Source organism: Theobroma cacao, chromosome 7 (assembly GCF_053813885.1).
Source record: "Theobroma cacao isolate CCN51 chromosome 7, ASM5381388v1, whole genome shotgun sequence".
Taxonomy (NCBI): domain Eukaryota; kingdom Viridiplantae; phylum Streptophyta; class Magnoliopsida; order Malvales; family Malvaceae; genus Theobroma; species Theobroma cacao.
Window position 1 is genome coordinate 34104053 of NC_142645.1, and position 11659 is coordinate 34115711.

Sequence of the window (11659 nt, forward strand, 5' to 3'; positions counted from 1 at the left end):
TTTGGAAAGTCTTTCCCTAAGGCCTTCAAACCTCTAACAATGTTAGTGAATCTTTCAAACATCTCATTAATGGATTCACCTTCCCTTATTCTAAATAGCTCAAAGTCATGTGGAAGCAATCCAATCTTAGATTCCTTGACTTGGTTGGTTCCCTCATAGGTAGTTTCTAAGGTATCCCAAATTTCTTTGCATTCTCGCACAGACACTTTGTTGAATTCACTAGCACCTAGAGAGCAAAGAAGAGTGTTGCAATTAATTTGAATCAATTTCTTATCTTTATCATCCCACTTCTCTTAGTCTTAAGAATTATTTCACCATTAACTTCCTTATAAGGTACATACGGACCATTTAAAGTTACATTCCAAACTTTTAAATCCATAAACTAGATAAACATTTCCATTCTGTTTTTCCAATAAGGATAGTTTGTACCTACAAAGAGAGAAAGCCTTTGGATAGAATGCCCTTCACCAAGCACGGTTGTCGTAACCTCCATTTTAATGATTTGAGCTTCTACTACAGATCACACAAGATTGTTAGACTTGCAAAATTGAGCCCTTGCTCTAATATCAATTTTTAGTGTAGTAAGCTCAATGCAAAAAAGACTAAGAGGGGGGTGAATTAGACTTTTAAAAGTTTTTTAAAACCTTAGTGAAAAATCAAGCTTTTTCAAAAACAAATTTGTTCCTTGTACTGAAAAACAAACTAAATGATTTTCTTAAATAGATTTCCAGCTATAAATCATAAGGCTAAAATGAAAATTATGACACAAATATTTTTATAAAAGTTTAGCTTTCTCAAATGCTTACATCATCTCCTTTAGTGTCCAAGGAATTTCAAATCCACTACGGAAAGTGCTTTTCAACGAGATCAAGCAAAACCCTCACAAGTGCTTTTTAACGAGATTAAGTAAAACCCTCACAATCACTTTTAACAGAGCTCAAGCGCAACCTTCACAATTTGCCTTTTAACGGGAGCAAGAACAGCCCTTACTAACTTTTCAAAGTTAAGTTAACACCTTTACAAGTTTAGGTACGGAGTAATAGCAATGAATGTCTCTCAAAGTTTGGTAAGCTAAGTGTTTAAGCTTTAAATAAAATGGATACAAGACTGTCAACTCAATGAAAATCAGTGAATGGTTTTGAAGGCTTGAAGGAAGACTAAAAGTTGTGTGCAAGAGAGGAATAAAGATCTTGAAGCTTTCTCTTAGGTTTGAATGATTTTCTTTGTCTTTTATTGCTTCTGAATGAGCGTAAAGATTACTTTTATACTCATAAGTGATGATACAACCTTTAGACACAAGATTCAATCATTTTTTACCATTTTTGAGCATCTGTAGTCAAGTATGGAAACTCTATAGTCAACTAGGTCTCTTCAAAATTTTGAATTAAGCCTTTTATATAAGAGTCCTCTAGTCAATCTTCTACTCGAGAGCTCATCATTTTGAATTTTTGCCTTCTATAGTTGACTAAGGCCCTTTATATAGTCAACTGGGGCTTTGTTGCATCAAAACTCTCATCCATTGCCATGTAGTCGACTAGTGCTTCCATTTCTTCAACATTTTCATGCATTCTACCATACGATCGATTGGGCAAGCTTCGTAGTCAACTAGGGCTTTCATTTTCTCAACATTTGAGCTTGTAAACTTGCCTATGTCTTCTTTGAAGTTGAATATTGAGTTGAGAAATGTTTGCTCTTTGTTTCCTTAAGTTGAAAACTCAATGTTCGAAAGGTCTATAATATTTTCTAAGTATGAATGACTTTTCAAACATATTCTAAGACTTTAGGAGGTTGAAATCATGAATTGAACTATTTCAAATGCTTGTGACCAATTCTAAGACTTCATGTAATTTTTTTAAATCAAAACATAAGTTATTTCAAGGTTAACAAACTTGGTGCATTTGTCACCAATTGGTGTTCCTTGGTGTTCTTTTGGTTTCTTTTTGAGAAAAGAAAGATTTGATTCTCTCCCCATAGCACTAGGCTCCTCAAGCATAAACAACTCCAATCTCTTTTATAGTTATTCACAATTGTCCTTCATATAAATCACCATTAGAGGCTAAACACTTAAATAACTTATGGTTTGCTATAACCCAACTTGGTGAAGAGGATTGAAAATTGTGCTGAGCTGAATGTATGCTCATCTCAAGATAGAAGCTTTAAAAGTCTACTATTCTCTACACTATCCAGTATTCCTCTAAAACTTTCTACTATCTGGCTTGCCAAGCACCTTGATCTTCTTGGTATTCTAAAACCTTCTTGGTCAGTTCTACCATTCTCATTCTTAACATACTGTCTTGCATCCTGAACTCAGGTCAATTGACTCTCCAATCCAATTCCACTTTCACAGATGCCCTCAAATCAGGTGAGTTGACTCTCCAATCTGCTTGCACTTCGACAGACACTTCTATCCTACTTGTAACTCATTTGCGATGAAACCTAAACACAATCTGTAACACAAACTAACTTAACTCGTTTTAATATATTCTTCTTTTTTTAAGATAATCACATTTCAATGTACTCTAACAAGGCACAAAACGTGCATCTAATTTTACCTAGCAATATAAGAAATATCATTCCTCCAAAAATGATAACTGAAATATAGGAACCGAATCTATAAACTTACCGTATTGATAAATATCTATCCCTTTACGATGGGACTCATTCCAATGTAACCATCCTCAGACAGGGCAAACCATGCATATTCATTATGTCACCCAATAACGCATAATTGAACAAGATAATTTCTCTTAGATACTAATTGTATTATTCTTGTTTCTTACATAATCCAAAACTAAATACGAGATCAGCGATATAACCGAGAGATCTTAAGCCTGTCTCAGCCTGTTGCCCAATAGCAACCATGTACCAAATACCGTCAGACAACCTATCACTTGACCCAACAAAAATTTAGGGTGAATAGGAAAGACACTTAGATCTTTGTTCAGTTTTTCAAAGATAAGACTTAGCGGTTTGCGATTTGACAGCAGAGAGATATCAGGGACATTCGCCTCTCTACACCTATTGAATATCAACAGCACGTGGGAATCTGCAATCTTCCTCCAAGGGATCATCAGACTTGCAAAGGTTAAAAGTCTTCAGAAAAATCATCTTTCCCGCACCAAAACTCTTCACTTCATGAAGCTGTTTTAATCAAGGGCATATCAACACTCTTCACAACTCTTCAGTTCATGGAGTTGTTTAGATCAAGTGCAAATCAACGCCATTAACAAGGAAGAACAAGCCATAATCACAAAATGAGAACTATCATCACTATTGCTTCAGATTTTTTATGACTTGAGTTTCATTTTGCCTGGCAAACAAGCAGACATAACAGATGTACTCAAATTATTTCAAACTGATTGAACAAAAAGTAGACAGAGAACAGGCCATACAGAATCATTACCTCTTATAAGAATGTGAATAATATAGGCAGTACATTCAAACTTCTGCACTTCATCTGCTGGAAGACATGACTCCCTCAATTTTCCTAATTACAACACTAAGACTGCCACCACTTTCCATAGCTTTGACAGCAGCTCGATGAGCATGCCTATGCCATTTAAGCAGATTGTAGGACTGTAGTACTGACCACCTTGCTTGGTTTGACATCTTCTCAAAGGTAATGAGAATTCCAATCAATGTATATCAAAAGAAGAATATCATAAAAACATATAAACTAAGAGCAGTACCTGCGCTACAGAGAGTGGGGGTTGCAGAAGGACACAGATGCTTCTAAACAGGTTTTCATCATTCTCCCCACCCTCAGCCTCACCATAAACAAGAGCTTCAGCTGCAATGCCAGCAAAAAGTACCATGCAGTATCTGACCAAATCATACCCCATCATAACTACTTCAGCCTTAGGTCTTCTTTAAGAACTTAATAATAATAAATAAATAAATAAGATATTATTGCATGTGCTGATACAGATAATGACATTACAACCTGCCATATGGAGGTGCCCAAGCATAGAATTTAAAGTCATGGATAATCTGAACAATTTGGTGGTGAAACCATAACTTAAAATAGAGAGCTAGTTTGGTTTCTATAGAATAAAACAATGCTTTTCGAAGGTCCCATCAAGAGAGAACAATGGGGTTAAAGTTCACATAAACTGGAAAAAAAAACTTCATACCAACCTATCAAAGGTGGAAGCACTCAATTGTCCTTCTGCCATTTCATTATTCATTTTGTCATCCCAAAACTGAGTTCCAGCCTGTAGCAAAGTGCAGAATTTGAGTTCTTATCATTCCAATAAGACTTAAGTACGTCAAGCCAAAACAATCTGATTCATTTAAATACCATATAAAGAAAGACAAGAGGGATTATGAAGGCAGTGTATCATTCAGGAGCCATTGTCTGGTGAAAGGCTAAACTGCCAAGGATAAAAAACAGAAGACCACATGTTTGAGTGAAGGCCACCAGCCTTCAGCTTGATTTCATGTAAAACATATCAAGAGATAGTATCCAGCTCCCACTCACAACTCTTGCTTCCTTGAGACCAATTAAAATGGGATTTTTATTTTTATTTTTTAAGAGCGATAACTATTACATAATTCGAGATAATTTGGAAGACAAATTAAAATGGGGGAAGAATTTGAGATTGTACACGTACAAACAAATTCAAACATGATGGAAGAATCTCAACAAACAATATCAACTTATTCACCATATAACATAAAAATGTAAGGCAACCAACTAATTTCTAGACTTGTTCCTTTGATATGCTCATCTTGATCTGACAGTGGAAAGTAAAACCTCCAGGTCTTCAGTCAGATATCAAATTGACTTTTCCAGAATTAATATAAATTCATTCCAAAGCTACATAACCCACAAAATGAATCAGATAACCCCTTATGTTAATACTCAGCAATAAACTGCCCCTAAAGGTAATGAAAATTAATCACATTACCATAAAGGAAACAGTGCACAATAGCAGGTTGCTAATATTAAGAGAAAATATACAACAGAGAAGAATAAGTCCAGAAAAAACAAATGATAACATAAATACCTGCCCTTGAATGCCCATTTGCATTGCAACAATTGGGTCTAAAATTACTCCACGAAGAGGGCAACCCATAAGATATGCTGTGAATAAAATAACAAAGACATAATTATGCTGCTGACATCACAAAAGCAAATACGAAGAGCAATATTTAAGAACCAAATGAAATCTTGGTACGTGCTAAATGTGAGAAAAAAGCTTCCATGCTTGACAGCAAGACATCTACTAATAGACCAGACAAAGATTCCATGTGCAAAAGCTCACATTCATTATTTTGTTTTGTATGCACAAGTTGCTATAACATCAAAAGCAAACAATTGATCACATACCTACCAACAGATGGCCTGCTTCATGAACAAGAATCCGTTGCCTATATGGAGGCCAATAACTTGAGATTTGAGCTAAACAAGTGCCACCAAGGAAGATAGAGTCTGTAAAGGCTAGCCCCAGTATGATAGCGAGTTGAGGCCTGACATCAATTCCTTGTTGAAGCAGATAGGACAGTCCACCAAGAAAAGCAGCCAATACAACACTTGAGCTTCCAGAAAGACCCCACTTCTTTGGAGAAAATTTAGAAGCTGACTAAGAGAAAGAAAAGTTTTATCAACAACTAATTTTAGTGGGATTCTCATCATCAAAATTATTTTAATGGGATTCTTCTTCATTTGTTTTGCATTGTGCCGAATATGAGGAGTACAACTTTAGCTCACAGGGACATCTATATGAAAGCACCAGAAACGAATAGTGAAATATATACATTCCCTTATTGTGTAGGTGCAAATTCATTCAAATCAATAGGTCAGTTCACATGGAGCACATTACGCCAACTCAAAAAATTACTATGAATATACCTTCTAGGCCAGTCGAAGACTTCAACACAGTCGGTGTAACATTCCTAGTCCCCTCCAAAACTGCAGAATGTGAACATGGGATAACAATTTAGGGACCATCTTAGCTATTTGGAAGTAAAAGTTTATTTAATTATTAAAGATAAATTTATCTTTATAATGTAGTTAAAGCAGGGGGGCTAGAAGGGGAATGAATGTCTTAAGAGGCTGCTGTTAGTCCTAGTCACAGAAGGATGTATTTGGGATAATATTGCTCACATATTATTGGTAAAGACATGTCCATTAAAGTATTATTGCAAATAACAATGAGAACTAGTGCATCCTCTCAAAGAACTAAGAAATATAAGAAAACAAAAAATGGCTTAGAACAATATTTAAATATACATCAACATCTCATAACAATAACCACAGCATTAAGCTTGCACTTCGCTCTTAGTCAAGCATGAAAAAATTGCTCATTGGAAAGAACAATATGTTTGTAATAATATAAGCAGCATAAACATTAGCCCACACAATCACCACCATCACTGAATGAACATTCATAAAACGTAGTCAGCTTTAGAAGGCTAGTATAAGGCATTGCTCTTTAGAAACATAGAACCAGGCAGTGATTGGACAACCAATCAAACAAATACATCACAAGAAACTAGCTTTTCACTATTAAATATATAAAGCTATAACCTTGTTCTCTTTATTATTCATTCATAAAATAATGAACCATATATCAATATGACCAAGATGTAACCAAAAAAGTTTTATATTAATAATACTTAAGTTGCCATACACAATATAAGTCATCAAACTCAAGGCGAAATCAAACTGTCTCAAATATAATGGATAATATCGGTTCGATGCTGCTGCTCAATCTTATGCTATGAAATTTGACCATTTCCCTTCAAATCATCAACCTAAAAACATGTTTGAGAAAGGATTAACTGAATTCATCCTAGTATACTTTTCATCTAAATAGCATTTAAGGTAACAATTTAAACTCTCAAACCTTCAGCAAAAAAATACATATTAAATAATCATCTATCTTCAAGAAGAGTGTGCTTCTAATTTGCATCGCAATAACATATTTAACCATGTTACTAATGATGAATCTGCTACAGAGTTATGGGTAAAGTTGGAGAAGATTTACTTGGCGAAAAATCTTTTCAACAAATAATAGCTTAGGCGACAGTTATGTCACTTAAAGATGGAGGAGAATAGAGACCTTGCAAAGCATATAAACAAGTACGACAGGATCATTGATTAGCTGAAAAAGGTTGACATGAAGTTCGAAGAAGAGGAAAAAGCACTATTATTCCTCAAATCATTTCCAAACTCTCATGAGGTATTTGCAAAATCTCTAATTTATGAAAGTGATATAATAATATTATAAAAAACACAAGCAACAATAATGTCCCATAAAACTTGAAAGAAATATAAGGAAGATACAGATTCAATTGACTCGACGGTTGAGATTTCAATGGAGCAAGTCAACCAACTAGGGAATCTAAGGGTGGCAAGTCTAGATCTAGCAAAGATCAATGCTTTCAATGCAAATGGCATGAACATATATAGATGGATTATCCTATGAAAGGGGATCAAAGTAATGGAAACAAAGGTGAGTGCGTTTTCATTACCAACAATGATACTGTCTTTGCAATCTCAAAACCATAGATGCAAATTATAACAATGTTTGATATCTAAATTATGCTTGTGTCACTCATGTATACTCCAAAAAGTATTATTTTGATTTGCTTCAAGAATGGGTGGTGTGACTTATGTCCCAAAGATGTGAAGAAATCTAACACCTATGAGTCTATTAGATTCAAAAAGGTATGAATTTTCTACTAATGATGGAATGGTAAAAATTGCACAAGACAACATGGTCATGATGAGAGAGAATTTGCAAAATAGTTGATATTGCCTAGAAGATAAAATCTCAAAGGGATGGGAACAGTGCATAAGTGATGTTACATACTGCAATGCAATTTCATTTATTGAGCCAGTGTTAAAAGGTTCCTATGGTATAGACAATCATGAAAGGCTGAAAAATTTTGCAAATTTTGTTGAATTGGTGGGGTTGCTGAGGTCCCTCTCTGAAGGTAATTAGTGCCATTCACTTGACAGCTACATATGTTCAATGGTCATTTCTGGAATCAAACGTTAGACCATGCTTGATTTGTTATATATAATGGAAATAGTTTCAAAGCTCAATAGTTTAAAAAGTCTTATGCTTGGAGAGTTGTTGAAGGAGTTGAAAAGTAGGTAGAGTTAGCTAAAGAGTTACAATTAAGTGAAACTGGTAAACGAAATTTAAGGAGTTTTATTCAAGTCAAAGGTAGAGATTTGTTGAGTTTTGAGTTGACTAGAATTTGAAATTTATTTGACTAGGATTCTAATTTGTGTACACCATTGAGTAAATATACCACTTTAAACTTCTTGTTTCACATTGAGTCTTAATCTTATTTCACTTTGGACTTTTATATTATAAAAGTGGGTCTCTGGGCTTTAGAAGAACAAGTAATGCTTGGAAGCCCTAAGGAGGTGTACACATTGCAACTTTGTCTTCTACTTTCAGTGGAGCTAGAGTAGGTTTGACTAAGTGCTTTCGTGAGGAGCTAGAGTAAGTGTGACTAAGTGTTCTTGTTGGGCTATTGAGAAAAGATATGTACAATGGGTCTCTAAGTTGGTTTGAAAAACCATTGAAAAAGATTGAATTGTACTTTAATTTATTAATAGTAGAAAAACTATATTACTTGTGAATGTAGATAAAAAGTCAAACCACGTAAATTCTTACGTTTTCTATTTGTTTGATTTCTTTAAATTTTATCTTTGCTGTTTCTAAGACAATTTTCATAACAATCTAGAACAAAATATATTTGTAATTTTCAGGCAATCAAGTCTATATCTACCATTTCCATACGTTTCTTCAGGTTATTTTATTATATGTTCCATCTTTTCTACTTGAACCAAGACATAATACCGAGCACTTTCAAGCACAACTGTGCAAACTATTTCGAATGACATTTCTTTATATCACAATGGGTTCCCCTTTTATTCTTTGTGAATCAAGAACATATCCAATCTTTGAATCACTAGTCCTTTTATTGCCACATATTCATCACAGAGTTCACATTTTTTTTCACATTTTATGAACACTTCTTTTACCTAGCTCTTCAAAATAACTTGTTGTTTTTGTATTGAAAGGCATATTTTTGCTTTTCAAACAGTAAGAAGTATAGTACCAATGAAACAATGCCTTAATTAGTACTAAAATTACAAAAGCATAAAACCTTTTTTTTTCCTTTTTATATTCTGGCAAGTAGCAGCAAATATTCAAGCATGCAATTATATTATCAACTGCATAGAAAGAATTAAAAAGCACTAAGAAGAAAAGGCAGCACCAAGCAATCTAACAAATTTAAGATAGCATATTATCAAATAAGCATCCAACAAATAAAACATAGCAATAATAATACCAATAAAAATAATAATTTTTTTGCAAGAATAGAAAAATAATTTTTTACCAAGGCTACTGAACCTTCCAAAACTGGGCAAGAGCCCTTTGTCCTTAAGGAACTCGTAAGCAATGCCTACAAGCCTCATATCATCAGCATTAAGGCACGTGTCCAACACCTCCCAATCCCTCACTGACCCACCAACAAAATCCCACTCGCCGAGTCGTGACCGAGTCGAGTCAGTCGACAAGGAGCCATTTCCCTCAACTGGGTTGTCGCTGTTGTTCTTGTCGATAGATATGAGGAAGCTCAGAGCTGAGGCTAAGTCCTTCCGCTTCACTGCTTCCTCGTATTCTTGCCATTCCCTCAGAGCTCTTGGTGGGTGGTAGTGGAAGGTTTTTAGTGGTGTTTGGAGGAAAAGAAAGGAAATTGGATGAGGACGAGAGAGAGGAAATGAATGGGAAGAGAGAAAATGAGGAAAAATTTTGGGTGATGATAAAGAAGAACAACAAACAGAGGGAGCCATACGAAGCAGGGGAGATTAGTTTTCACAGCCCCTTAACTAAAAATGCGAATAAAACAAAACAAGGCTCGTCAATGGTTAACAGATTAAAAATTAGTTACAAATAAAAGGAGAATAATTCGTATCAGAGGCTTCCAGTGCAAAGGAGAGAGATTGTATTTCCTAACTTTGGCCATGTAGGATTGTGGGATGATAAGACGCGGAAAGGATTTTGTGGGATGGAAACCGATTAATCCCATAACCACCTGAGAACGAGATGGGTCTCTGTTAAATAGCTTCCCGGATCGGATCGGATTTTATATGCTTAAATTGTCGGGTCGGTCTGGGTTTACGGTTTAACCGATTAGTTTAGACCCAGATTGTCAGTGTTACATTGTGGTTCTTGAAGAATCTTTAAAAGCCGAAGATATTGAGAGTTCAATGCGATATGCCAGCCTGAATAAGCAAAAAGAGAAATCAAATAATAAAACTAATAAATCAACGTATGGACAACAATTTCAATGCAAATTTTAACTTTTTTTGTATATTAGTATAAATAAAAATTATAATTACAATTAAATAATTTTCAAAATAGATGACTTAACTATTGTATAATAAGAATAAGCTCAGGGAGAAATCAAATAATTAAACTAACAAATCAATGTACGGGGAATAAAACAAAAATATATAAATTAGTTAGTAAGAATTTTTACATAAAAAATACAAAATATTAATGTTTAAAATATAATATTTTTAAATATAAAAAACATAAATGTTAATGTTAATAAAAGTAATATTTTTCACAATTTTAACATAAATAAATAAGAATAAAAATAAAAACACGTAAATTTTAATTTAACTTTCTTAAAATCTTGACATAAATATATAAAAATAAAGGTAAAAATCTTATCATACAAAGTAAAGTAAAAGAAAAAAAATATTTAGATTTTTAAAAAATATTTTAAAGTAATTTGTATCTATTTAAATTAACTAGCAAGAATTACTATTTATTTAATTTTTAATGTAAATGTATGAGAATAAGGATACACATACATAAATTTAAAATTAATCTTCTTAAAATTTTAACGTAAATGTATAAAAATAATAGTTAAAAGTAATAAAAAAATCAATATTTTGTTCGTTTTTAAGATTTTAAACAAATTTCTATCCTCTGAAATTAACTAGCAAAAATTCCAATTACATAAAAAATTTAAAATGTTAATGTAGAAAAAGTATTTTTTTTATTTTAACGTAAATATATGAGAATAAGGATAAAACTATGTAAACTTAAAATAAATTTTCTTAAAATATTTATATAAATGTATAAGAATAAAAGTAAAAGGTTGTATTACTCAAACTAAAGTTTAAAAAAAGAAAAACAACTTTTAGTTTTTTTTTGTGAAAGACTTTTAAGTAATTTGTATCCTCTCAAATTAACTATTAAGAATTTTTACATAAAAAATTTAAATTATTAATGTTAGAAAAAGTAACCTATTTTTAGTTTAAACATAAATGTATAAAACTAAAGATAAAAATTCATAAATTTGAAATAAACTTTCTTAAAATCTTGAGGTAAATATATGATATAAGTGTATAAGAATAATGGTAAAAAGTAATACTAGACAAATTAAAATAAAAAATTCAATTTCTTTTGTAAAAGATTTTAAGCTATTTTGGTTCCTCTCAAACTAGCTAGCCAAAATACTTACATAAAAAAATTAAAATGGTAATGTTAAAAAGTAACAGTTTTTAAATTTTAATGTAAATATATATATGAAGAAGGATAAAAATATATGAAATTGAAATAAGGTTTTTTTTTAAATATTGGTGTAAATTTATAAAAATAAAAAAATCGTA

The 11659-nt window shown here is 32.7% G+C and overlaps 1 protein-coding gene across 1 annotated transcript; it reads right to left on the minus strand.

The window, feature by feature from the left end:
• Nucleotides 1-2725: 2725 nt before the first annotated feature.
• Nucleotides 2726-10176, minus strand: LOC18594855 (ATP-dependent zinc metalloprotease). Its single transcript, XM_007022514.3, has 8 exons — nucleotides 9370-10176; nucleotides 5855-5914; nucleotides 5333-5581; nucleotides 5010-5086; nucleotides 4138-4214; nucleotides 3690-3822; nucleotides 3404-3609; nucleotides 2726-3310 (listed from the first exon to the last, which is right to left on the minus strand). The coding sequence occupies exons 1-7, from the start codon at nucleotides 9824-9826 to the stop codon at nucleotides 3454-3456; spliced, it is 1209 nt and encodes a 402-aa protein (XP_007022576.3). The 5' UTR covers nucleotides 9827-10176; the 3' UTR covers nucleotides 2726-3310; nucleotides 3404-3453.
• Between the last annotated feature and the right edge of the window lie 1483 nt (nucleotides 10177-11659).

Bases quoted from the DNA above. Each gene is read 5' to 3' on its own strand.
- LOC18594855 (XM_007022514.3), bottom strand. From the start codon at position 9,826: ATGGCTCCCTCTGTTTGTTGTTCTTCTTTATCATCACCCAAAATTTTT. The intron at 3,823-4,137 runs GTTGGTATGAAG...TGATTTGGTCAG, and splicing joins AGTGCTTCCACCTTTGATAG to ATACTGCATGGTACTTTTTG. The intron at 3,610-3,689 runs GTACTGCTCTTA...ACCTTTGAGAAG, and splicing joins CCCCACTCTCTGTAGCGCAG to ATGTCAAACCAAGCAAGGTG.